The 25,784-nt window shown below is 37.4% G+C and overlaps 1 protein-coding gene across 1 annotated transcript in view; it reads right to left on the reverse strand.

Moving 5' to 3' along the window:
• LOC110835906 (kelch-like protein 10) overlaps positions 1–25,784 on the reverse strand; it is a 101,212-nt gene that overhangs the window by 15,613 nt on the left and 59,815 nt on the right. The window contains exon 2 of the mRNA XM_087353885.1: positions 12,108–12,186. Coding sequence (XP_087210011.1) covers positions 12,108–12,172 — 65 coding nt within the window. The 5' untranslated portion in view covers positions 12,173–12,186. The remainder of the gene's footprint in view (positions 1–12,107; positions 12,187–25,784) is intronic.

Consider the following 25,784-nt stretch of genomic DNA (forward strand, 5'->3'; position numbering starts at 1 on the left):
AAATAAAAAAAATTAATGACGTATGAAAGAAACGGACATTGTTCTGCATACAGGAACACACAACTTTAAAATAACATTGCGTTTTAGATACCATGGAATTTTGAACCGGGCACAAAACAGTAAACGAAATGCTGATAGTGACCACTTATGGCTTTCGCCTTTCGTATTGGACCAGACACAATACTAAATTACCAGAAAACACAAGTAAGAAAGTGAAGTATCAGAGCACACCGAATCAATTGTTTTGGTAATGTCAAGATTATCCTCCAGGACCTAGAACTATTTACTGATACTTTTTTTAAAAAAAGAGTTTGAGGATTTTGCTGAAGTCACTTCTTAGGGCATGAAAGGTAGAGTCGTTATACGATTTTCGTACTTTCAGATTATAATTTCGCTTACAATTCTACAGGCAGAAGTAAAAGTTTGCGTGATTTTTGTTACAGGCACAATAAGCACTTCTAGGTAATTAACTAAATCAGGGCGGTCCAATTTTTTCCCTCGCTTGGGAAAGAATGGTTTTCCAGTTGAACCCAAGGGCCATGAAAGCCCTCCTGTCACTAATTTTGCATGGCCATTATCTTTAACCCTTTGCGGCCCGATGTCGGACTGAGTCCGCCACGTATTTTACGAAATTTTTACGTGATCTGGAGTCAAACTGAGGCTGGCAAACAGCGTCAGCATATCATTTAAGCCTTCTTCTTTGCACAAGTTCTATCCTAGTTTTCCTGGTAAGACTTTCTGTATCTGATAACAGTGAAAGGAGGCAGGAGAGCTAAGTCGTCTTATTCTTACAGGTGTCCAAGGAAGCCAGGATAGGCAAAGGAAGAAGTCTATGGAAAAATCTTACCAGAAGAAGAGATAGGATGGTGGGACATATTGTGAGGCACCCAGGATTGCTTAATTTGGTATTGGAAGGAACAGTTGAAGAGAAGAATAGTAGCGGGAGACAAAGATTGGAATATGTGACGCAGATTTTTGAGGATGTGGGCTGTAAAAAATATGTGGAAATGAAGAGATTGGCGCAAGATAGGCGAAAATGGATGACCGCACCAAACCAGTCGGAAGGCTGATAAAGAGAGAAAATTTGCAACACTTTATTTCCTCTTATAAAAACAAAATGGGTCTTAATGTTTCACGGCATGCAGAATGCTCTCGACCAATTCAGCCACTAGAAGTTCTCACATGTGACTTTATCCCACAGCATTATTTACTTAAGTTCAAAATAAATGTGTAAACTCTTTCTTTAATAAGTTATTGTTATTTATAAAAGCGAAATATCTTCTCATTTGTCACGAGAAGGCTACTATTCAAATTTCTTATGTTAAAGCTATTATATATATGCACGAAACAAAGATTAAAATACTTGCTTCACAATTTAATGAAACGGGCAATGTGTCCAAAACAAGCCAGAGCCTGATTATACCAAATATCGTGATCAGTTGATTAGCATTCATTTCTTTTCATTCCGGAGGTTATGGGCAAGAAACGTGGCTCAGAGAGCAGCAATTATGATGACATTTTCCTCGTTTCCCTCAGTTACTTAAGATAATCAGGGGACTGTTATTAAAGTTAGGCCACTACCACTCCCCTCCGCATCCTTTACAAGTTTGTTTTTTTTGTAGCTCCTACAACAATTCCTAGTTTTCTACATAATTTTCGTAGGTAACGTAATTAAAATTAATGTGTTCGTCGTGGTTGTAATCAACTGCAAACTACTGATTTTCTCTGTGTTTGTACTCGTAATCGCTTGCATTCGGTAAGTTCTTGATGACACAAATCGACTGAGTGGGTTTCCAAACATTCATGTCTGTCACCTGGTGCCTGCAATTTCAAATGTTAAAAGTGAAAACAAACCCTCTTTCATCATCCATCAGTATTATCTACACTCAACAGTTCCCACGTGATCTTTCTCTCACTCATGCACACACATCCCCGGCAAACGTTCTATTACAACGTTATACATTTTATTACATAAAAGTGGAGGGAGAGATTACATCTATTTTAGGGCGCTGTCAAATGACTAGGTTCTGCGCAAAGCTACGTTTGGTACACTTCACTAAGCCATTACCTTCGGTCAGAATAATAAATTTAATCCCGCACTTTCTTTGGAGAGATAAGCGTGTCTTGTTTGAGACATGCGCCCATGACAATATTTCCCTCTTTTAGCAATATATTTTCAAAGAAAAAATTTGTCCCACCAAAAGCAGTTCTGGAGAGGTTCTGATGGACGTAAAACAGACACAAACCAAAATCGAATGAATATTTGTTGGATATCTGGCACTTGCAAAAACAAGTATGAAGAAATCTGTCCTCTGGGATGTTTTTGGACCTGCTTACTCACTCCATTAACAGATGGCAGGAGACAGCCATTTTAAAACAAACTTCCTTCAGAAATGGGAACATGAGACAGAGAGGCGTCGTTAAACCTGAAACTGGCCTAACACTTTCATGAAAGCCGAAGATTATGGCGATGCTGATCGCCAGAAACTTCCAGCCCAAGAGAGTGCCACTGATCAAAGAAACTTACTCTAAGAGCTTCTCATTAATGTAGTTACAGCTTACGTCTGATTAGCATTACATAGTCATTTGTCCTCTGCTTTAACGATTCAGCTTGACCGCAACATCGCCCTGCCTGCGTTCATTCAACCCCCTTCCTCTCAACCGCTTTTCGCGCGTTGTATTCAAGGCCCTGAGTAAGCAGTAAGAACCTCTGAAACGTCGGTCAGTTCCTACGACTTTACACGGCGCTGCATCCACAATATCGCGGTTATTTTGACCGGAAATGATTCACTTCCTAGTGCTTTTCGGAAGTAACAGTTTGTGATTATACAATGAAGGTAAGAAACAAACAAACAAAGAAACAAACCATCGATATTCCTTGGCATCGAAATATGCGGCGCACTTGTTAAGACATCCACCGATGGCAAAGATCGTGTCGTCGATCACTTCTGCTTTGAGTTCATATGAATAGATGTTCATGTCAGGGATCTCGGTCCACGTGTCTTCTGTAGGGTCGTACTTTTCCGTACTGAGCTCGTGAGATGTCTCATTGTGTCCTCCTGCTCGCACACACACACACATTCCGTAACAGGTCACAGTATATAAAAATCTTCCAAAGGGAACTTATTCTACCCCCATAAGTGGGGCCCGTCTTGATATTTATTACTGTGTCACCTGGACACGAAATATTTGGCCTTTATGGATGCACAAGATTCGTTACCTCATTCACAAACGCCTGTAGTTGAACCCTTCCCACATTCTTTAGTTCCATAAAACATTTTAATATCATCCTTCTTTTCACGCCTATGTATCACAACTGGTATCTTATCTTCAACATTACCAGTTATAACTTTCTAGATGTTTGTATTTCTCGTAACTTCGATACCTCACGCACCGTCCGTCTTACCCAACGGACGTTACGATCTTAAAATTTGTAATTCCTAAAAGGAACGAAAGAATGAAATACAACGAAGAAAATTCAATCCCTTTTGCAGTGTTAATATTAGTTCCAGGAAGGAAATTAAGGATGAAATGGCTAAAATATTATTTTCGTAATTTTAGCATCAGGAAATTACGCCTGACTTCTGTTTTCTGCTTCATGAAACTGCGTGCAAAACCAACGTTCAACAACAGCACAAGGCGCACTGTACAAAACGGCGTTACACAAACAAGTGACGGAAAGCAAAGACTGCGAGGGGACTGCTTTAAACCACCGGCGTTTGGGGATAACAGCACGGCAAACTGAAATTTCCTTGTTACATGAAAAAAATATTTACCTTCAACACTAGGACTGTGTGAAAAATGGATCATACGTTACTTGAGATACCACAAGAGATTATGCGTTGTTAGTTAGTTAGTTAGTGTTCTTTGTGGAGAATGTAATCAAAACTACGAATCGGGGTTTAAAAATACTGACAAATTAACTCTGTAATAATAGGAGAAAATTGTTGTTGATAAAATCTCAGAGACTCAAAGAAAACCAGGAAAACATTTCACAATAGCAAGTTCTGTAAGAAAGATAGAGTTGCATCACTCAGAATGCCCAGAGTTCTCACCTAGGGCGTACAGGCAGCCGTGGAACGCGACGCAACCAAAATGACTACGTCCAGAAATCATTGGTGCAACGAACGTCCATTGGTTGGTGTCCGGGTCATAAACTTCCACAGAGTTTAGGATATTACCACGACTGCATCCACCAGCGACGTATATTTTGTCTGTAAAACAAATTAGCTGCATGACACAAACTGTAAAAATATTTGGTGTAGGCAGAGGCATTATACCGGTCATGCAGACCACAAACATGGGACAATCCGTACTGAAATTTGTAAATCTATTGATGACCCCTTCGTGTCACAGAAACTGCACAGACACGGCTGTCTCTGTTCATCTGTTTCTTTGTTTCGAATGCAGACAATCAGCGTTTGAAAGGACACGTGTTTAACTGATGAAATTTAATATAAACACCATAAAGTGCTTAAATTAATACATAATGGAGATGATGGTAAGTTACATCTTCTGTGAAACGATTTCTATTAAATTTGGTGGCAGAGATGTACGGTATGAGCTGCCAAGCGGTGCTCTATATTTATAATATAATGTCCTATTTACATGAGATTACTAACTGTCTCAAAAAACATATTACATCTGTATTTTATGAGAGCCAGTTTGATAGTTTGATGGTTGTTCACACTCACTCCTAGTGTACACTAAAAATACAGAAGACGACGTACAGAGACAGCTTACAAGAGCAGAAAATACAACACGCACTCAGAACTTCAAGCCGTTGCAGTCTGTGAAATAACGTAGTATGTAGCACGGATAAAAGAAAGAAATAATAAAAGAATATGGGACAATGGAGTTAGGAAAACTAAGTTCAAGGGCGAAGAGAAATGCCTTGATGATGAAGGCATAAAGTTCGTCTGAAACGTCGGCAGAAGCTAAAGGACGGCCATTTTCGTATTAGCCATCGTGAGAACCTCAAATTTTCGGAGTCCTTCGACCGTTCTTGCGTTGTAACACACGGACAGATGCAACGAGCAGAACAATACAATAGAACACTCAGGAAGTATAAACACCATTAGAAATGCGACTACGAACAGCCTTCCAATCCCGGCGCCCTTCTAATGTTCCAATTACAAAGCTTCAATATTTTTTTGCCCTCCGACACTTCTTTAAAGATACGGTATCACTTTCTGTAGTTGCCATCAGTCCCTCCAAACAAAATTTCAGGACAGAATCTTAATTAAGATGGCGTCATAACGGCGCATGTGAGAACGATGGTGTAGCTCCTACTAGTTCTTAACCTCGGCACTAGATGGGGAGAGTGATCAGGTTCATACCCGGGCATCGCCTTACTCACGTGGTTCCCGCTAGGTGAGCCACCATGCCGATTTGGATGCGGAGGCTAAAAGATAGACACTCCGACCCTGCTCGGGATCGAACCCCGGTCGTCCACCCCGTATCATATCCAGAACCATACTTTCTTCGAAAAAGATATATGTGACTCGTTTCCATCGAAATATGGGTGTGCATTCGATCTGAGAATTTAATGAAAGCGGATTTTAAAATTTACGTTACTTGTATTAAGATCCGAAGGAAGTTAATTTCAGACGTTTAATTGTAATAAAGAAGACAGCAAAAATATTGTTTACTGGTAACAATAAGAAAATTAAAATATGCACTTTTCACACAAGAATTGGTTCCAACGTAAATATGCAATAAAACATTTGTTTCGCCACTCTTCCTTGATATTGAAACTGATCACCAGATGGTGCTTTTCATAAGAACGTTTAAACAAAGTCGTTGTCATATTTAATTTCCTGCGTTATCACACATTTCTGTTCAAATTCTTCACTTTCAGTTTTAAATAGGTTCATTTTACGTATTTGATTCCCATCATTCTTGATGAGCAATTAACTAGTATTAAAAATTAAGCCACGCCCAAATTCTCACGTATCTCGGATGGGGCTATTAAAGAAACGTACAGAATTCTGGTGACTTTATCGCTTAAAAATACGCCATCTTAAAATGAGAAACGCTTGAAAGATATATGAAAATCCAATTCTTTATATACATATTTGTAATTCGAACACGTGACAGGCAGTGATAAACCTGATAGTTCTTACCATAATTCGTTAAGAAACGAGTTGGCCTATAAGACTGATTGAATAGAGACCTTGGACTACCAGGGTTCAATTCTCATCAAGAACAGATGTTTACAATTCTGCATCACGCCCATACTTAGAGCTAACTTAGTCTTCAGCTCAATAGGCACCTGATAAATGCACGAAGGGTATTTAGACTAGAGCGTGTACAGACTACCCAGCTTTTGGAGCCAAAATTAGTTTCCATAAGGGTGCAGCCTACACATTCACGTCTCCTACAGCCCTATATGGCGAGGTTCGTAAGTATCAGGCGCAAATTTAGTTTCATTGTTAGCAACACCAGTTAATGTACATTTAATTTAATCTAGAAACAAAATGGTTTTCGAAGCATGGGCTACGATATAAATTCATGCCATAAATAAGACAGGAAAATGGCGGTAGTGAGTAGAGTGTGAATAGTTTCTGAGCCATAGAAGAGAGTAAAAGAAACTCTATTTCATTCAGTGAGACTGTACTTTGGTGCATCCGCAAAAGGAGACTGCCACACCAACCCCTCCTCCACACTCATCACTCTTTACCACCCCAACCCTTACAGGTAAAGAATTCTACCCTCTTGTGCTTCCACCAATCCAAAGTCCATTAGCCCAACTTTAATACCCCCCCGCCCTTACATCTCCTTTTTTTTTTAACAGAGACGTTTGGGCTTTTTCTTACATGACTTCACGTGGCTTTCAATTTCCAATTTTACGTTTCGCATCCCGCCAATAATCGAATGGTAGGCAGGAGGTTAGAGAATGGTCTCTTTTGTTCAACCTACTTTAAATCGCAATGATTAAGTTCGATTTCCACCCCGTTCTCATACTAACACACCCTTTCTTATTTCCTTTACTCCAATTTCTTACCCCTCACTTTAAAAGATGCCTTCTCAAAAATATATGATTGACTGGAACAGAAAGAGATGCTCAGATGCATCTCCTTACACACACACACACCTCGCGGCTACAAGAAAGAGGGAATTCAAATTCAAATTTATGATTCTAACTGGAAATATAAGCCGGAATTGAGTTCGTAGAATGCGGTGGCTACAGAAATTTTGAATTTATTGATTGAAGTTATGAATTTGACGCCTCTAATAATTTATATTCTTGATATATAAATTTTATTCTGTTATATGACAGTTGGCATTATGATCCACTGTAAAATGGAAGAACTGACGTAAAATTATACCTAAGACTTCGTGTAAGAAAGTTCGAGAGATTTATGGGCTTGGTTTGTGGTACAAAAGCAAGAAGTGAGAGAAAGTGAACGAAAGAGACTGTAAAATACAGAGAGAATAAATAATATTAAATTCTACCCTTGTCTTAACTATGTTACGCATTATGCCTATAAATCACAATGCGTTAATGTTTTCTTTGTTAATAATATTCAGCCTATGAACCGTGTTTCATTTCACTTGTCACTTCAGTTAGTAGTGCATACACAAAAGGAAGAAATCTGAAAACAGAGGGTCGTGGGCAGGGCTTCGCGCTTCAGGGGATATCGCACACCGGCTTTCAAATCGGTATAGCTTTAAGATTACCTCACAGTGGCACAGTGATTTAATCTAGAATATTATCACAACACCCACAGAACACATTAGAGGTGCGCTCACTACACGCTACTCGTAACTGCTTGATGTTTTCAATCTGTGTGTAGTAGTGTAACTCTCTGGCGTGTCATACTTTCCACCAATAGTAGCCCCTAGTCCAGTGGTATTCAAACTTTTCTGTTCGCGTACTCCCCAGATATAATTTCTCTTCAACTTTGTACCCCCAAAGTTGTTGGTGTATAATTCAAGTTATACATAGTATATAATCTACATCTAAAATAAATTAAATAAATTACATTACTGATTATTCAGTGTTTATCATAAAATAATATTTTTTTCATTTCTCCCCCCCGGGGGTACGCGTACCCGAGGTTGAATACCAATGCTCTAGTCCACCTGATAGTAAATATTCCCCCTGCACCTCACCAGAACCGACTGCCGTGGCGGGGTTTTTCTCGGGGCGGGTGGACAGTATATGGAAGACCCTTGTTTATAGAAAACTTCATAATTGTATGTTCAAAGTTCTCATACTGTTTGTTGTGAATTGAAGTCTGAAGGCTGTTTTGATTTTAGCGTCCTGGCTTGTCTTCTATGCTTGTATCGACGCTCGCCTCCGAAAACTGAGTTTTATCTCAAACTTGTTTACTCACTTAAATTTGTAACATGTCTGCTGGCAAATAAATTCAACTCCAGACGTGCGGCGGACATGAACGAAACAAACAACTGAATCTAAAGCACAAAGCTTTTATTACGGCACGTCAAAGTTTTAGTTTGTACTGACACAAATATCAGGGCACAGCGACTGTTTCTGCTTTCACAGGGCGTCTCAAAGTGGTTATTCCTTCTCTCCGCCGTGGGAAGACCGACTAGTATTTTTCTTTATAAAATAAGGAAATAAAATTTTATGATTAGTCCCGCTTAAAGTATTTTAAATTAGACCTACCTGACTTGGGTACAACTTTTAACCTGTTACAGCTTAAAAATATATTTCATTTTCTCATTTAAGTCATTTACCACATTTTGATAACGTTTTGAATATACTATTAATTTATTTTTTATTTCTGCTATTATTTCTTTCTTTTTGTATGTTTTACCTTCTCATACAGATTTACGATAAAATGTAATCTACTTTTACTCACAGGAATGATATAACCAGCCTTGCTGCAATTTTAGAAAATTTCGAACGTTGAAGACAGCAGTTTTCTGAAGTGTCCAACACAATAAAGCATTTTATCTTATTGTGTGAACAGAAGCAGAAGTAAGGTATATAAGAACTTTCACACAAGAATGTTCAAATACAATTCCACAGACAATTCCATTCCAGTCAAAGCTTAAAGAAAAGAGAACGAACACGGTCCGTATCAAATCGTTTGGAAATTGCTACTGTTACTTAATATCTTGTAATAAAGTTCTCTTATAACTTATGGAGGTGCACCCAGTACAGAGGAAATCATCATGAAAGCACTTTATAACTTTCACTGTAAAACTTATTTAAAGACATACAATCTGACCGCATAACAAAATTCTGAACGTAGTAATTCTTAATCGGTACGATTATGAAGAAACCGCATAGGCCTAAGAAATGTTCATGGCCTACATGTGTGTGTGTACGATGAAATTAAGAGAAATTTAAATTTGAGTATTTCTTGCTACTAGTGAGCACAGGATCTTTGGGTCTACAAAATATGAAGATTAAGATATACAAGACTAATTTTAACTGCTATTCTGATTCAGTATGAATCTTACTCTCACTTTGTGGGAAAAACGTAGTGGGTGTCCGAAAACACGGTGCTGAGGAATATGTTTGAACCTAAGAGAGAGAGAGAGGAGATATATTATAATTGATAAAAATAAAGAGGTTTGTATTTTATATCCTTCACAATATACTATCAAACGGATTTCTTTAAGAAGAGTGTAATGGACGCAGTATGTAGTATAGAAAGGATGAGAAATATATATAAAATTTAGATCGAAAAATATGAAGAAAATAGGCCACTCGGTAGACCTAGATATAGATGGTAAGGTAGATATTTAAGAAACAGGGTAAAAGGATGTAGACTTGTTTATTCTATTCTCATAATAAGATTCAATGGTTTACTAGTTTTCTATAAAAAGTGTAATAATGTCTGTACCAGATCAGAGACTAAAAGATTCTCAATAATAACTCTGTTACATGATGCTAGTTAACTTCAATCCAGAGCGGCACATAGGTCCATAAATTCAGGACACAGCGTCTATAAAATACTTTCCCCGCAAGTTATAACATGTTTTTGAAAATATGTTCGCCCTGCCACTGGTGTAGCATTACGCTGTACATTTAATTAGAGATGCAAAAAGACAGGACAGCTTTAAGGCACGGGATTTGGGGCAAGCATGAGAATGCCCCCCCCCCCCAACCAACTTTCACACGACCCTGCTCTCAGAGTACAAGGTCCTTAATTTACACGGTCCTCATTTAGCTCTGCAACACATACAGTAATGTTGATGCTACCTACCGAAGCCGAAATTTCCCTGCTTCTCAGGCAACCCTGCTACAATCCTGGAATTAACCTTTCTCCGGTCTTCTTGCGTTATTCGCGGATTTAAATTTCAAAGCTCCCTCTTCCGCATCAAAACATACATTAAAGCAGTGCGTTCAATGACAAACCAGAACGCAACTGTCACTACCAGATCCCTTTTTTCCCAGTTGATTGCATTGTTTTCATGAATCGATTCTCGACTCGTGTCGAGAAAAATCCTTGTAGCGCTTAGCTTAGTAATGTAGTTCTAGCAAGGAGCCGGGAAGTGACAGTTTCGTTATGGTTTAACGGTAATGCGATGCGAGTAGGTCAAGAGATTCCCCTATCCTTTATAGAACAAGAAAAGAACATGTTTCGCAGAAGCCCGTCTTTACCTTGAGGACGAGGACGAATATGGTTCTTGAAACGTTGGTGTTTTATCAATTAAGTCACCTTACACAGTTGGTAGCCCGAGAAGAATTCATAAGCATGTCTCTGTTCCCCAACCTCTGAAAGACGAAACCAGTGTACACCCATTTCATCTCTTCATGTACTCTCATGAAGTCTGACTTAGAATTCGCTTATTCTCTCGCTAGAAAGACCAATAAACCTGATCTATCGAAACACTTAAAATTCAAAGTCCAATTTCTTAACGTTATTTTAAACTGCGTCTGTTAACATGAGAAATAAATTAAACCAAAACGTAAACATACTTAAAGTGACTTCAATTATGGTAGTAGCATATAAATGTTATATCAGAATCCGTAATTCAGTTAGATAGTTACTTCCACATTAGAATGGATCTTAAAAAAATAGTTTCCCAGGGTAATGGTTCAATAAAGAGCCCTTGTAGAAATAACAATGCCCATGGAGAGACGGCAAGTACGTAAGGTTCTTTACCCTTGAAACACGAAATTAACACAATTAAAAAGAATTAAAATATCAAGAAGATAATTGAATTTAATTGAATTATTATTGTTCTTCTGGTTGTTCATACAGCACACTAATAATAAATGTTAAAGAACTGAATTATTATTTTAATTATTAAATTATTATTTATTATTTTGAATTATTATTATTTCATCAGTTTGACTATACTGCACTAAGTTCCAAAAGTAAATAAATAGCTATTTTATTTTTATTTGGCAGATACCCGGTTAAAATAGCGATAAGTACACAGATTTAAACAAGTTTCGTGAATACTACAGGAACACAAGGCTGAAACTGGCCTTACAATTATTAATTCACATTAAATAATTTATATGCCACATATGATTCGACGTTAAATAATCTTAGCAGTTAAAGATTGCTGTCTTCTGGGTTGTTGCGCCGTGTAGTCTGGTAGATGTCCACCAACGTTTCAGAGGATGGAAGCAGTATGGACCTCTGAAACGTTGGTTAACATCTACCAGACTACACGGCGCAACAACCCAGAAGACAGCTATCTTCAGACTCACTGCCTTGAAGACCTCAAATCCTACAATCTGAGCAGTTAATACTGAACAATTAAATAGACATTATATACAGGTCCCTATAAACTAATGAACATTTCGTGTTTATTTGTGGTTTATTTAAAGAAGTAGTCAGTAGCTCAGACTACATAGAATCAAATTATACGATGATAAATTGGAAAAGGATAAGGAAGGAGATATTTGTGGCTATTTAAGGCGCTATCCCAGAATTTGCCTCTACGAACTAACTAAAACTACGAAAAAACCTCATTTTCAAAATTTGCTTCACTGTGGTCTGAAGAAAATTAAGTTCCTATACTGATTGCAAACTTAGCAGATAATCCATTTTTACGCCGAGGTATGAACTTGTTTAAGATCGCAATGACCTCTAGGGCCGACACGAGACGTCACAACCAGCTACTGCACTAAATACGATAATCCATCTAAGAGAGACAGATTGCCTTACCTTGAATATATGGCAGTGACTAATGCTGTTTTGTGGCAGTTGAGACTCGGAGCAACCTCGCGCATTCGAACGGCCCATCCTGAAACAGAAAGGTAGCAGTTGTAATGAAGTAATTATTTCAAATATCTGCATCAAGCTCGAACATTTTATTACATTTCAGCATCCTGACGTAAGAAATTAAGTCATTAAGATGCTCAAATGTACAGAGTGCAAATTTTTACTCTTATTCATAAGATTGAAAATTTGCTTTATTATTCGAAACTTCACTAAATGTTCTCAGTTTCTGAGAATACGTACTGTGTAGAACTACGTATTTTCTCATGTTCTATTGACAATCTACTTGAGCTTTCTATTAAAGAAACCATTTTGTCTTACTGTATTCAATGATAATAGATAATTTAAATTGCTGAAAGCTAACGGTACAAGTTTCTTTTATGATCTTATCAAAATTGCCAACGTTTCTAAGCGATATTTCTCGTGAGTAGCATGGAAAAAGTTAAAGATGCTGGCATGCTGTTTGTAGCAAATATCACGCATGTCCTTTGTGACGAGGCATGTTGACAAATGATAGACACACGTATCCAAGAAGTGTAATATGGTTTTCAACATGGAGATCTATTCAACTATAATCGTATTTTTTTTAAAATAAGCCTATAAATGTCAAAAATGTAAAAAGAACGTTTAATAATTGTTATCTCAAGTATGACAGGTTTCCATATTTTGAGTAAATGTTACAATTAAATATTGTGAAAAGTGATTAGGTAAGCGTAGATATGTAGCAAATGAAAATAACGAGGATTTGCAGTAGTTAAAGAATAAAAAAATTGTCCAACACAATTTGTAAATAAGAACAATCAAACAAGTGCAGATCGGGTTTACGAGATGGTCTTGGGTAATATTGTTCAACGGTGTATACCGGAAGGAAAATATGAGGAAGTAAATAGAATTTGAAGAGGAGAGAGTGTGAGATAATATGAAAAGCAACAGGAAATAGGAAATTAATATAGAGCAAGATAAAATTGGAACAGACTTAAAGTGAGGAAGACAAAATATGACATAATAAGGAAATAGGTCCATAGCTTCAAGGGTTATACAGTATAATGCTTGCAAAACAAAGACACGTTCTGGGAAAAAAGTGAAGGATATTTCGATTTTAGGAAGCAACGCACTGCGGAGTGGAGATGGAACTGAAAGTAAGAACAAAGTAGGAAACAAATACATGACACCGAAACATGTGAAATGTAAGAGGATTAGACGTAAGCAAGGACAAACAACAAGTGGAAATTGAAAAATTGAAAGAATCAAAATAAAGATAAAGAGTGATAAATAACAAGCAACAACTAAAATAAATAAAAAGGACAAAAGAATAAGAATTACGTCTCTCCTTATACAATTTAGGTCACATAACCTTTCAAATTTTAAGGTCAGTGTAATATTTAATTTTAAAGAGTTCAGTATTTTAGTAACAAAGAGCTTTATGGAAGGACGTGTCTGTTATGTGTTTATTGTTCTGAAATTACGGCACTCAACTGACATGACCTTTATTTCAGTGACCGCTGCACACTTTACGTGTTGAACATTAAGAATGGGGGAGGGAGGTATCCAGCCATAATGAATTGCTTGTGTAAATCATACGTGCATTAAAAATACGGTAAATGCAGAGAGAGGGAGAGAAAGGGCAGGGGAAGGTGGGCGCTTGTTTTCTCTTGTACCATGAAAAGTTGCACAATAGCACGCCATCTTACTTTGCGGAAACGTAGCACAACATAATAAAATGCTTTACACTTGTTACTAAAAGGGGAAAGAGATTGACGTCTAAATGTTATACGTTATAAATTAGGTTTTTGACTGTCTGATGCAGTTCATAGAGTTCTGAAAATTGAGTTTGTATGTAACCGTTCAGCTTATTTATCTGACACGTATCATGCTATAATGTATGTATTTCGCCTTGCCTTCTCTCACTTCATCACATTAGACCAATCTGTAATCCCACAATTTGAATAAATAACTGACATTTAATATTACCACTAATACCATACACAGCCACGGGACTTAGTTCTGAACTACCTTCATCCACCTCTAAATCTTAAAACCTGCATTCCTAAAATTCATGTTAATGCTGTCGACCTACCTCGTTTTCTGTCTGTCAGGTTTTCATTTCTCAAGGAAATATTTATAAGGATGGATTTAATTAAGATGGCAGCAAGATCAACAACAACAATAATAATAATTGCCTATTTCAATGCATGTTATAACTAGAAAAATTGCTAGAAAGGCCAGTCGATGTCTTACCGAAACGAAAGAGCGAAATGTATTTTATTTAAACATGTTATTTTATTTCTACTGACGTTTATAATTCAACTGAATCTGAATATGAGAAGTTAGTTCTTGTTATTTTGAAGACTTTGAACACTTAAAAAACACTTAGATCTGTCCACACACGTGATTTCAGAAAAGTCGTGTTAAGGAGTTCTACTTGAAGCCAATGACGTTAGAAAAAGGAACATGTCATACGTTCGGAAACATTCAGGTTTAAAATTACTTCAGATCACGTCTGTATGAAAATCATAAAGCATGCTGGGCGACAAACTATTACTATCGACTGTCGGTCGTCTTCGTACTGCATTAGTTTTCTTTATGGTCCTACGATACAGCTAAGAGGCGGTAAAGACATCGATGTTGGTCTTCAGGGTGGTAACGCCTTGTGGATTTGTCGGCGGATACCAAAGCTTTGGAAGGATATATTGCATCTGCGTCTGATCATCTAAGAAGTCTACAGTATTCAGAGCTGAAGATGGAGGCAGTGTGTTTATCCTTAACGCTGGTGCCTACCTACAAATCCACACGGGTTTACAACCGAGAAGACGAATGTCGACTTGCTCACTGCCGTGAGAACCTTAGATCTTGTATGAGATTAGAATTACACGTGTACAGAGACACGTGTTTTGAAGATATAAACTAAATTGAACTCGTTCTGAATATCGTTCGTTTTCCGACACTGAAAGATAAGAAACCTTCCTGTTAATCGGTAACTGGGTATCTCTTATCAGATGAATAAACTGTTAACGTAATTGTCAACGAAAACTCCAACTCAGAAGTTGGCACTGCATGTGACTTCTTTACCGACTAGACTACCACGACTGGTTAAGTATTAATTCAAGCCACTAGCAACAGAGTGTACACAAGCATATTATAATCTTATTGCATTTCCACAATGATTTTGTTCAGTTTTTCTTCTTACAAATGCTTATACCTACAATATTTAATTTATAGTTCTCTTTGTAATGGTGGTAGCCCACATGAGTTAGCTAGAAAACCAAACCAATCTGGATAAGGGTGTTTCAATACTGAAAAAAAATACTTTTACAGTAGATGTACGAGGTGCGATCGGAAAGTTTCAAGACTGTGTCAATAGCGTGCGAACCGGATGTAGTACGAGCTTCTGCCTTTAGGGGGTGCGGCCTACATTTATAGTGAATCAGTGTGCCAGCCGGCATCATCGAATTAGCATTTGTTTCTTAGTTACGGGCGTTTTGGTAGTGCATTACACCGACCCTCCTGCGATTTCGGAATAGCGGATTTTCATGAACAAGTCAAATTTTTCCAAAGACTCGCCAAAACGGCTACGGAAACGTATGAAATCTTAAAGCAAGCATTTGGGGAGTCCGCAATGGATCGTGCACAAACTTTTGTGTGGCATTCACGTTTTAAAAATGGCCGAACCTCTGTCGTTGATGACGAGCGTTCTGGACGACCATCTTCGAGCACAACGTCCGAAAATGTTACGAAGATTCGGCAGGCCATTCACGAAGATCGACGTCGTACCATCAACGACTTGTGCAACATTGTTGGGATAGGCTATGGGACCTGTCAGCTGATTCTAAAGGAAGAACTCCACATGCGACGCATCATGACAACGCGCCAGCGCACACCGCCCTCAAAGTTCGGCAGTTGTTGGCCTCAAACACCATGGCCGTCATCCCGCACCCTCCTTATTCGCCGGATTTAGCTCCGTGTGACTTCTTTCTCTTCCCAAAGATGAAAATTCAGCTAAAGGGAAGGAGATTTGAGACGATAGAAGAGATTCAGGCAGAATCGCAGATGGTGCTTGACAGGCTGACAAAAAAAGATTTCCAGAGACGCTTCCAGGCTTGGCAGCGGCGCTGGGATCGTTGTGTTCACTCCCAGGGGAACTACTTCGAGGGTGATGGATGAATTTAATACCTGAGATAAGTGTACGGGTTTTTATAGGCGCAGTCTAGAAACTTTCCGATCGCACCTCGTATGTGGCCGCTCCAGCATGACTTGAGTAAATTAAATATTGTTTCAGTCTCAGGGGAAAGAAAATACAACAAGCATTAATTTATACACTTAAAACGCAACTTTAACTGTAAAAGCAACTGTAATCTCCGATGACAAGACAAATAAGCTGTTTTTCAATGTTTATTCAACGTTGCGGAGCGTCTCAACTGTCAACAACAACAAACGATTTCTATTATAAGTAATGTTCTAGAATGCTCGTGAATACATGGTGTTCGCATCTGTACAGATTCTGCGCTACTGGAGAGGGAAGTGGCCTAATAACCAGAATTACTTTTACTCGAGTGTCATGGCGGAGGGATTAACCTGATTATGTTTTCAATTTTGCAACGTAGTGAGTAACTTTTTTCCAGATGCGTTCTAAACGGTACGTTCTGTGTTGTTGACAACAAGAACCTGCTTATATCTTTTTCTTCAACGTAACATACTCCCCACACACTTAAACGCTTACGTAAATAGTCTTTTTCTGGTCCCCAGTACACTTACTTTATCTACAAGTGGGTATGAGATATTCGAGTTACAGACATTACAGATTACGATTTAATGCCTATGATAATATTAAAAATTTAGGTTATTGTGTTGCACTTCTTTTACTAATAATGTTATTTTAATATTTTATATACAAAACATGCAGTAAAAACAACTGATATGTTATTTTACTTAAAATTATTTTAACTACATAAATGTCTTCAATAATCTCTTTAGTCTGTTGTCAATTCCGTCCCAGGATTAAACAAAATAATTCGTCATGCCTTCACAAACCATAGCCGCTAAAGTAAGTGATGCATTGGCTTATTAAGTGACAATATTTCCTATGTTTGCATTGACTGACAAAAGTTATGGAAAACTTAAATCACTGCTTATACTTAAAGACCGACATTGATTTATCCACCCAAACATTACGTTAATACAGGCTGAATTAACTACTCAGGTTCTGTGATAGAATTTATCGAATTAAATTAAATTAATATGATCTATATTCTGATAGAATCCTGTCGTATATATACGAAAACCATGTTTGTAGCCTGAGAAGCAAGCAAATCACTATAATATTTCACCCCTGATCTTATATCTTGTTCGATATCCGTGGTTAGATCAATCTCCTAATCCATGTAAACTATCCACTTCGCAACTCTCTTCGCTTCAGTTCTGATGATGGAGGCAATACGGTCCTTTGAAAATAGTTAGCACACAACGCAATAACCCAGGAGATAATCGATTTTCACAGCACTGTGAAGACCTCAAGTCTATCGAATAGCAAAACATCACTTAATTTTAGTACATGATGGCGTAGTCTTAAAGAACATGAGGATGTTTTATCAATTGAGTTAAAAACAATCTCCTCAAGGCTTGAACATTTTCATTTATTTACAGCGGCTTTCTATTCACACAATGAGAACTTTTAAGGTAAATAATTTAGCATGTCCCTGGGGGCTAGAGCCACTGTGACACAAATTAACTTTCAGTCTTTTACGTAAAGTCTGGATAAACGCACGGGTGGTGGTGAAATATTGTCAACCGTGCTTCAAGTCTAAAAATAGTGTGTGTGTGTGTGTGACCTTTGTATTTTAAGTTTCATTAAAGAGAGAGAACAAAAAAGGTAAGGCGACTGAAAAGAAGGGACAAAGAAACAGACAAGGAAGCATGTATGAAAGAAACAAAGACACAAAGTAAAATTAAACAAAGGAAGAAAGCGAGAAAGAAAAATAGGAATACGAAAAAAGGAATGAATACAGAAATAAGCAAATAATCAAAAAGGGAAATAGGAAAGGAAGGAATGATAAAGAAAGAATAAATAAATAAATAAATAAATAAATAAAGACTGTACGGAAAGATGAATTAAAAAGACAACTTCATGAAACAGTTTTTACCAATCTTTCGGAAAGACTTATTTTAAAATTCGGGAAAACACTTTATCTTAAAAATCATTCATGCTTCTTCCTCTCTTTCCATAAATAATTAAGCAAGACCATAAAATATGTCATTAACTGTGTATAGCTTTAACGCTTATTCAACGGAGTTGTCCGAAGCTCAGACTGTGGCCTGCAGCGTGAATATGTAATACAACATTTCCTCTTACATCCGACAGCTACGATGTCTTAATCGCCATTGAACTACAAAGTCCATCACTTTATACAACATTGTTAAATAACTTTCTTGCCGGTACCACGATTAAAACGGAACACGGAGTAAAGAGTTCACTTTGTTTTTGAGTGAATAATCTGACAAGTTGAATCGATTTAATTTTCCTGTCCGAAGTATATGCGAGTGGACTTGTAGGCAGATACAAACGTTTCAGTATAACAGGGCCGAAGAAGGAGGCATTATGTTCCTTCGAAAGAGAAGAAAGGAAAACTAAGATGAAATAAAGGATATCACTAAGACGACGGGTGAGAAGGGCTAAAAACAGAATATAATATTTTACGTGTGAATTCCGGACATTTGTTGTTTGGGACATCATCACTTTCCTAAACTTCTGTTACTCTTAACTGTGCCCGAGCAGGTTAATACATCGAGCATGTTAGTTCATAGGTCGACACGGAACACAGTGTTTTTGCTAAGAATTTCCATTGCTGCGTCTTACCTGACGGAACGTAAGCCTACAGAATTTCCATCTTCACACGGCCCACAAGAAGGCTTGCCTGTCTTTTCACGGTAAAGTTGTTCTCGTTGCTATCATGCATGCCACAGTGGATACATGACCTGCATTTGAATTATCCTCTCATGAGAGGCTCGGGAGAAGGAGACAGAATTATTCCTGAAGGGAGCAAACGAGAGAGGAAGTATAATGCGTGTGAGAGAGAGAGAGATTTCAGAGTGTGGGAGGGAGACAGGAGAAGGAGATATTAAGGAGGAAGATGGGAGGAGAAATGTATTAAGTAAGACATAAATTGTACCGGAGAAGTGGGGTTATGCAGCAGAAGCAGAAATTGAATTCAAAAGGGATTATTACTTGCGAGACGCACAGCTACGTTCCGTGAATATTGTCATGAATGTATTTTTGGAACTATGAAGAATTACTTTAAACTTATAAAAGAGAAATATTTTTTTATAATTATACGTGTATTCTGCTTTTCAGGATAAGCTGCATCGAACGTTGAAAATTGTCTAAAGTTTCGAAAATAAATGTAGTTGTCATCTTCAGGGAGAATGTATGGTTATTGTACGATTTTGGAAGCATATAAAACAGGCAGTAGGTGGCGACTCGAAACAAATTTAGACGTGCTGGTTATAATAAGGTTCTTTGCCCGTTATTTCCATTGTATATTGCGGATAAGAGCATAGAATTTACCGGATAGTGATTCACATAATTTATTCAATTAACTTAACCGTCTTGTAATATTCAAATAATAAATAAAATATACATATAATATACATTAAGAAGGAACATAAAAATCCCTAAACTTCTAATTTACATATATTAAAAATTTCTAAAGAAAAATCTTAATAGGATTGTCCAAAATTCTTATAGATTTAAGTCAGTTGCTTTGCGAAACCCAGCTTCTTGTACAGATGCTTCTTTTAAAGAGGACTTGTGTAAAAGCAAGGCTGTAGCTCGCAAATGAAAACACCGAGGCCCTTCACGACAAACAAAGCGTTGCTACAAACGAGGGTACTTTTTTGTATAAAAGTCACTGAGCCAACATAAATATTTTCCTTGCAACATTTGTGTCTAATGACTCCAGTTCAGCGACTCTTAATAAACACAGACCGTAAACAGACTCACTCCTGTTAACATTTTTAGATCATTTATCACATAATTTAAAACTCACTTGCTTATCATTCCCTTTGACTGGTAAAGAAATTAAAAGTAAATAAGACGTCGTGAGAGTTTGTGCAAAGCATTCACGAATTTATTGTCTAAAAGTGAGTACTATTGTCATCTTGTGAAATTATCGGATGGCTGGAGGACAGGAGATGGAAAGATTGGAAGAAGGAGACGGATGAATAAATAAAAGAGGTACATGCAAATGGATGTATGAAAGAATGACGAATTTTCTATCTACAAAAATGTAAAATTCTCTAATTAATTTTTGGCTTGGAAAACTTTTGTTGCGCTTAAGCAGTCAAATAGTCACAAGTGGAAGACTCAGTCATCTGTTACGAAGGCCAAACATTCCGTTCTCCCCGCTACAACCTTTCAACTTTCCACGTATCTTCGCAAAGCTCGGCTGGACACAGTCATTCTCATTTGACAGACCCGTTGCAGCTATCGCAGCGACAATTCTGGAGCGAGTGCAGACTATATACGAGCGCGTTTCACAAAAACATCCCGATCATTTGCTTTGACTGGGAATGAAAGCATGGCAGAGCTGTGTTATCTCGTGGTTAGATATGTTTCATAAAAAAGGCCCGTGAAGCTAGTGTCAGTGAAGCAATCAATGCCATGACGGATTTCTAGCGCGGTACTGAAATTCAAATAGGCCTTATTATGGAATTTCCTTTTCCACTCTCGAATCCATCAATACCTTCCTTCCTATCCATCCACAGGCTTCCTTCCTTTATTATTTTCTTCAATTTTTCTTCCTCTTTACTTTCCTTTCTTAATTTGTTCCCTTTGTTTCTTCCTTTCTTTTACTCTCTTATATCTAGCTTCCAACATTTTACCCTATTCATTAACATAGTTTTATTTCTCGTTCTTACTATTTTCTTTCTTCAGTTATTTCTTTCTCTCTCATTTTATTAAATTTTCTTAGCTTACGTCTGACACGCAATCCGTTTCTCCCCTTTGTCCATCTCACTTTATTTCCTTCCAGTCAATCATGTTACTTGTACACAAACGAATGCTATTGTCTCTTATTTTAAGCCAGCTGAATCCTATTTATACATCACATCCAACTTCTCACCAAGAGTCGTGAAATTAAGCTCCATTTCGCTGGGAAGATCCCCACGTGATCTCTCGCGTTAAGGTTTCCATATCAAAATGTTATATGTATTTCTCATTTCCACCATAATCTAAAGATCGCATCATTCATCCTGATTAATCATACGAGTATTATGAGGCGAGATAATCCTCCTTCCCCATTTCGAAGTTTCTGAAGTTTTTTTTACTTAATTTATCTAAGTTCCAAATACTTTAATTAGTTGTTATTATTAATCGTATACGTTTGAATGTGAAGATCCTCTGACTTCCCAGACTGCATCCTAAAACTCATTTCCAGTCGGTCACCATCAAGCCGGACATCTTGTAATAAAACCACAAGATTTGTTGGCGAGACTCGACACAGCGTTTCTGTTACAGCGCTTTCACGCACTCTAACCCTGTAGACGTTCTCTGAATCTAAAGCAGGCAGAAATTGCTGGGCCCTGGTGGAACCTAGATATCCTATTCTGCTAAACGCGGCACCAGAACAGTCCCTTACAAAAAACCTGCAGTCTTCTGAACTCTCGCCTTCAACCACTGGAACTGAGAGACAATTTAAACCATATAATGTTTCTTTGAACTTTGATGGTGTTAGATTCTCACGGCGAGAGCATTTTGATTACTCATCTTAGATGCTACATCGGCAGACGTTTAGCGACATTTCAGAGGTACTCGCTGCTTCTATCATCAGGGAGAACATCTCAGAAGACAGTGATCTTAACATCTGGGCCTAATAATATTTTACATTGCATGAGTGACATAACGCCAAGGAAACTTCTTTTATTTACATTGTATTTAGCTCGTGGTATATAACTTGAATCCAAGAATTCTTGTAGATTCTTACCAACTTTATGGAGTCAGAAGATCCCTCTAAAATGTTAGTTATGTTTACACTATGCGTGCTGCATGAAGTAACAACCCAGAAGACGACATCCTGTTATTAATCATGTCATCTGGGTTTTACCTTTTTACATTTTATTAAAGTTCAATAGAGACAGTACTAAGTAGGCACAGGTTTAATTTATGAAATTTTTAACCCGACTCCTATTGGAAAATGGTAATATATTATAGTAAATAATGAAGTATGAGTCTGTGGAATGTTAATTTATGTATTGCGTGTTATAACAAGAAAAGTCTACGTATCTGTAGAACAGAAGTTCAAATTGGTTTCTGAAGTAATTTTTAATTTAATACACGACTGCATACACATTCATACAGTGAAGTTTGTGGTGAAAGTTTAGTGCAAGATTCGAATGTATCAATCCGCCCACAGAGTGTCGTTTTCAAGTCTTGTTCACGCTCCAGTGTGCGAGGAACATTCTACGGGCTCGTCCATGTCTGTCTGTCTGTCAAACGTTTTCAGCAACAATGTAAACATAGGTACTTTTTGGGGGGCACATTGCTGAGTCTGGTGACAAATTTTGGTATACATCTTTCCCAGTCTTATAATTTTGTAAGTTACAATTCTTTCTTAAATAATGTCTTTCACGTAAACCTTAACGGTCTATTTTATTTGACCATTCCGTATCATGTGCATACCGTATTTAGCACATCATGTTTCTTACCCAAGTTGACTCTAAGCTAAGAAGAAACTACCAAAAGTATAGGCTGTGTTAGAATTGGCATTTATACTTAGGCACATACTATGGAGAGTTTCTCAAGTGGAAAGGTATCATCTGGCTAATTATTAGCAACTGCTGAGGTAATGAGATAAAATGTAAACTGATGAAACTCAATTGAAATCCATTCGTTCGACTGAGATAAAGTAGGACGTTAAACACAAGAGGACACAAAACTCTAAAGTTTCAACGTGGAGGGGCTGGAATATTTCAACACAAATGTTGTGATGACACCGGATTCCGACTGACTGAAGAAAGATTTCTGTTTCGAGGAGCGTAATTCCCAAATGACACTTGATGGGTTTCTCTCCGGTTCATGAGTTACAATCGGAGAAAGTACAGGAGGAGGAAAGGGAGAGATACAAGTAAAACTTACAAATTGATACTGATGTAAACTTTTCTGAAGTTTGTATTTTACTACAGCGCTAGCCAATTAGCACAATACCCAGATGTAATTAAAGCTTAAAAAAAGTTGAGACCAAAGTTGGAGATGCAATTGGACGCGAAGGAGTGATATGGATGAAGAATATGATGCAGGCAGCCATCCTGTTTAATTCAAACTAATTTCTTCGTATTGTCAACAGGTGAACAGAAAGTAGCCTACTAACATCAGTTAAAGACAGGAATACCACTTCATTAGACACATGAATAAACAAGAGATGAGACACACGTTCTTAACAGCAGAAATAAGTGTATTTTTAGCCTCGCACTCAGGGTTTATTTACACCGCAGAAAGAAAACCTGTGTCCCTTGGAGAGCAGTCTGTGCGGAAATATTAGTCGCTAAGCGTCCCAATGGGATCAAATATTATCCCGTGTTTCTTTGACATACATTTACAAGAAATAATTCACCAAAAATCGATTTTAATATTTTGGAATAAATGCCCAAAAATTATGACAAACATTTGTAGAGAGAGATTACATCTACTGTCCACTAAAGCGTTTCTACTTCCGTTCAGTCAGTTTTCACTCTCGATAAAGTAGTTAAATGTCACCTAAACGGGCGATCCTTCAACAGCTAATAAAATATCCCAGCGGGTTGAAATGTGATTAGGTCTATGCAGACAAATACTTAAAAAATATTAAACAATTAAAAAATGTTTAATGTGTCGTAGGATTTCAGGGTCTCACGGCGGCGAGTATGAAGATGTTTACTGACGTTTCAGAGGTGTGTAGCTACCTCCTTCATCAGAGCAATGGTCGAGGTGTGAAGAATCCGTAAACTTCTACCAGACTACACAGTGCAGCAACCAACAATACAGCCATCGTCATGTGAAGTGTCGTTTTGTGATTTTTCGTATTCACATATTTACATTGGCTTAAAAATACAACGCTCAGGAGGAGTTAAGATTATACGCGTAGCTTGATAATTCTAACACTTTCGATATACTTTGAGTTAAATTTATGTGAATAACGCCAGTGACGTGAGAATTACCAGCGGCCAATAATCTGTTTGGTGATAATTTTTATCTCGCGGGATTACATGTGGTTGAACGACTAGGGAAGATTTCCCACGTAAGGATTCCTCATCCAGGTAGTTCCGCGTACAAAACCCCTGTTGAAATTCATGTTATTATCTGAAATTAACCAAAATTGGACCGATCTGTTTAAATATATCCCAAAAATAAATTTTATAGAAATCAGTACAGGCAGACATGTTGAAGTTAATAGGCGAGATTTTCAGTTTTAGTTGCCAACAGGCCTAAAATGGATGTGGAAAATTCAAAAGAAAGAGACAGGTTTAGTGAGTTCAAAGCGTATTGAAATTCGGAAGATGATTGATGGATAAACAGAATTTTAAATTAGAATCAGGAGAGATGAAGCAGAAGAGAGGGAGGACAAATCAAAGTGGTTGGTCGAAAAGCGAACTGCTGTGGGATGGAAGACATCAGAATTTGTTGACTGAACGAGCAGGGGTGGATCGCTTTTGAAAATTGGGAATTGGATGATGAACAGAAGAGAACAAATGTTGAAAAAGGGGAGAAGAGTACAGGGCAAGATCACTTGAAGAAATCGCAGATGTTAGAGAAGAAGAAAATTAATATAAAAAATTTCACCTCTGGTGTAAAACAATGTCGGTCAAAATCATGAGGAAGACCATTCAATGAAGGTGAATATGGACTCCTAACAAGGCGATCAGTGGATAAACAGCGATCCTTTTTATACTGAATGTTTCGGGTTCTAATATTCTTTCGGCGTTCGACTATTCCATCGCGACTTTTAAAACTAAATTTAAAATAGATATAAATGCGAAAGCTAATATTCGCTGCTACAAGGAATTTGTCACTGAAATGGAGGTTAGAATCCAACCAACTGTGAATTATTTTTTCAAGAAGTAGATTATTTAAAGTTTCTTCAGTAAAAATATTATTTTCATAGAATTCAATTCTATACTTTGGCTATATGTATTATTAAACTTGTCTAAATATTTATATTTGTTTGCTCCAAATTGCTCAATTATAAGATATTACCGGAAAGAATGGTCATTTTGATACATAATTAAATATTTTCGTATCATATTCTCATATCGAGAACTACAGTATTGATAAATTCGTAAGTTATTTAAAATTACTATTTCAAATGCACAAGATGTGACTTCAAGATACACAAGCGTTAGACCGTTACAGACACTTGGAGATTGAGAAATCAAACATTCTTTAGGATTGAGAGTAGGTCCTTCGACATTTGAACCTCTGAAACTGAGCTCGTCTTGAGCGTTAAGGATACATTAGATTAGTTGCTCTAAGAATCTTAAGGAAATGAATGCATTGTAGTGGTATGGATTACAGTTAACTGACGTAACAGAGGGCCAAATGCTGGAGTTTGTATCACTGGTGTTAAACCTTCACGTTCTGATGTAGTTTAAATGAACAGA

Source organism: Zootermopsis nevadensis, unplaced genomic scaffold (assembly GCF_977971745.1).
Source record: "Zootermopsis nevadensis isolate Lab colony 2312 unplaced genomic scaffold, Znev_1.0 Znev_ptg000022l, whole genome shotgun sequence".
In the NCBI taxonomy this organism is placed as follows: Eukaryota; Metazoa; Arthropoda; class Insecta; order Blattodea; family Termopsidae; genus Zootermopsis; species Zootermopsis nevadensis.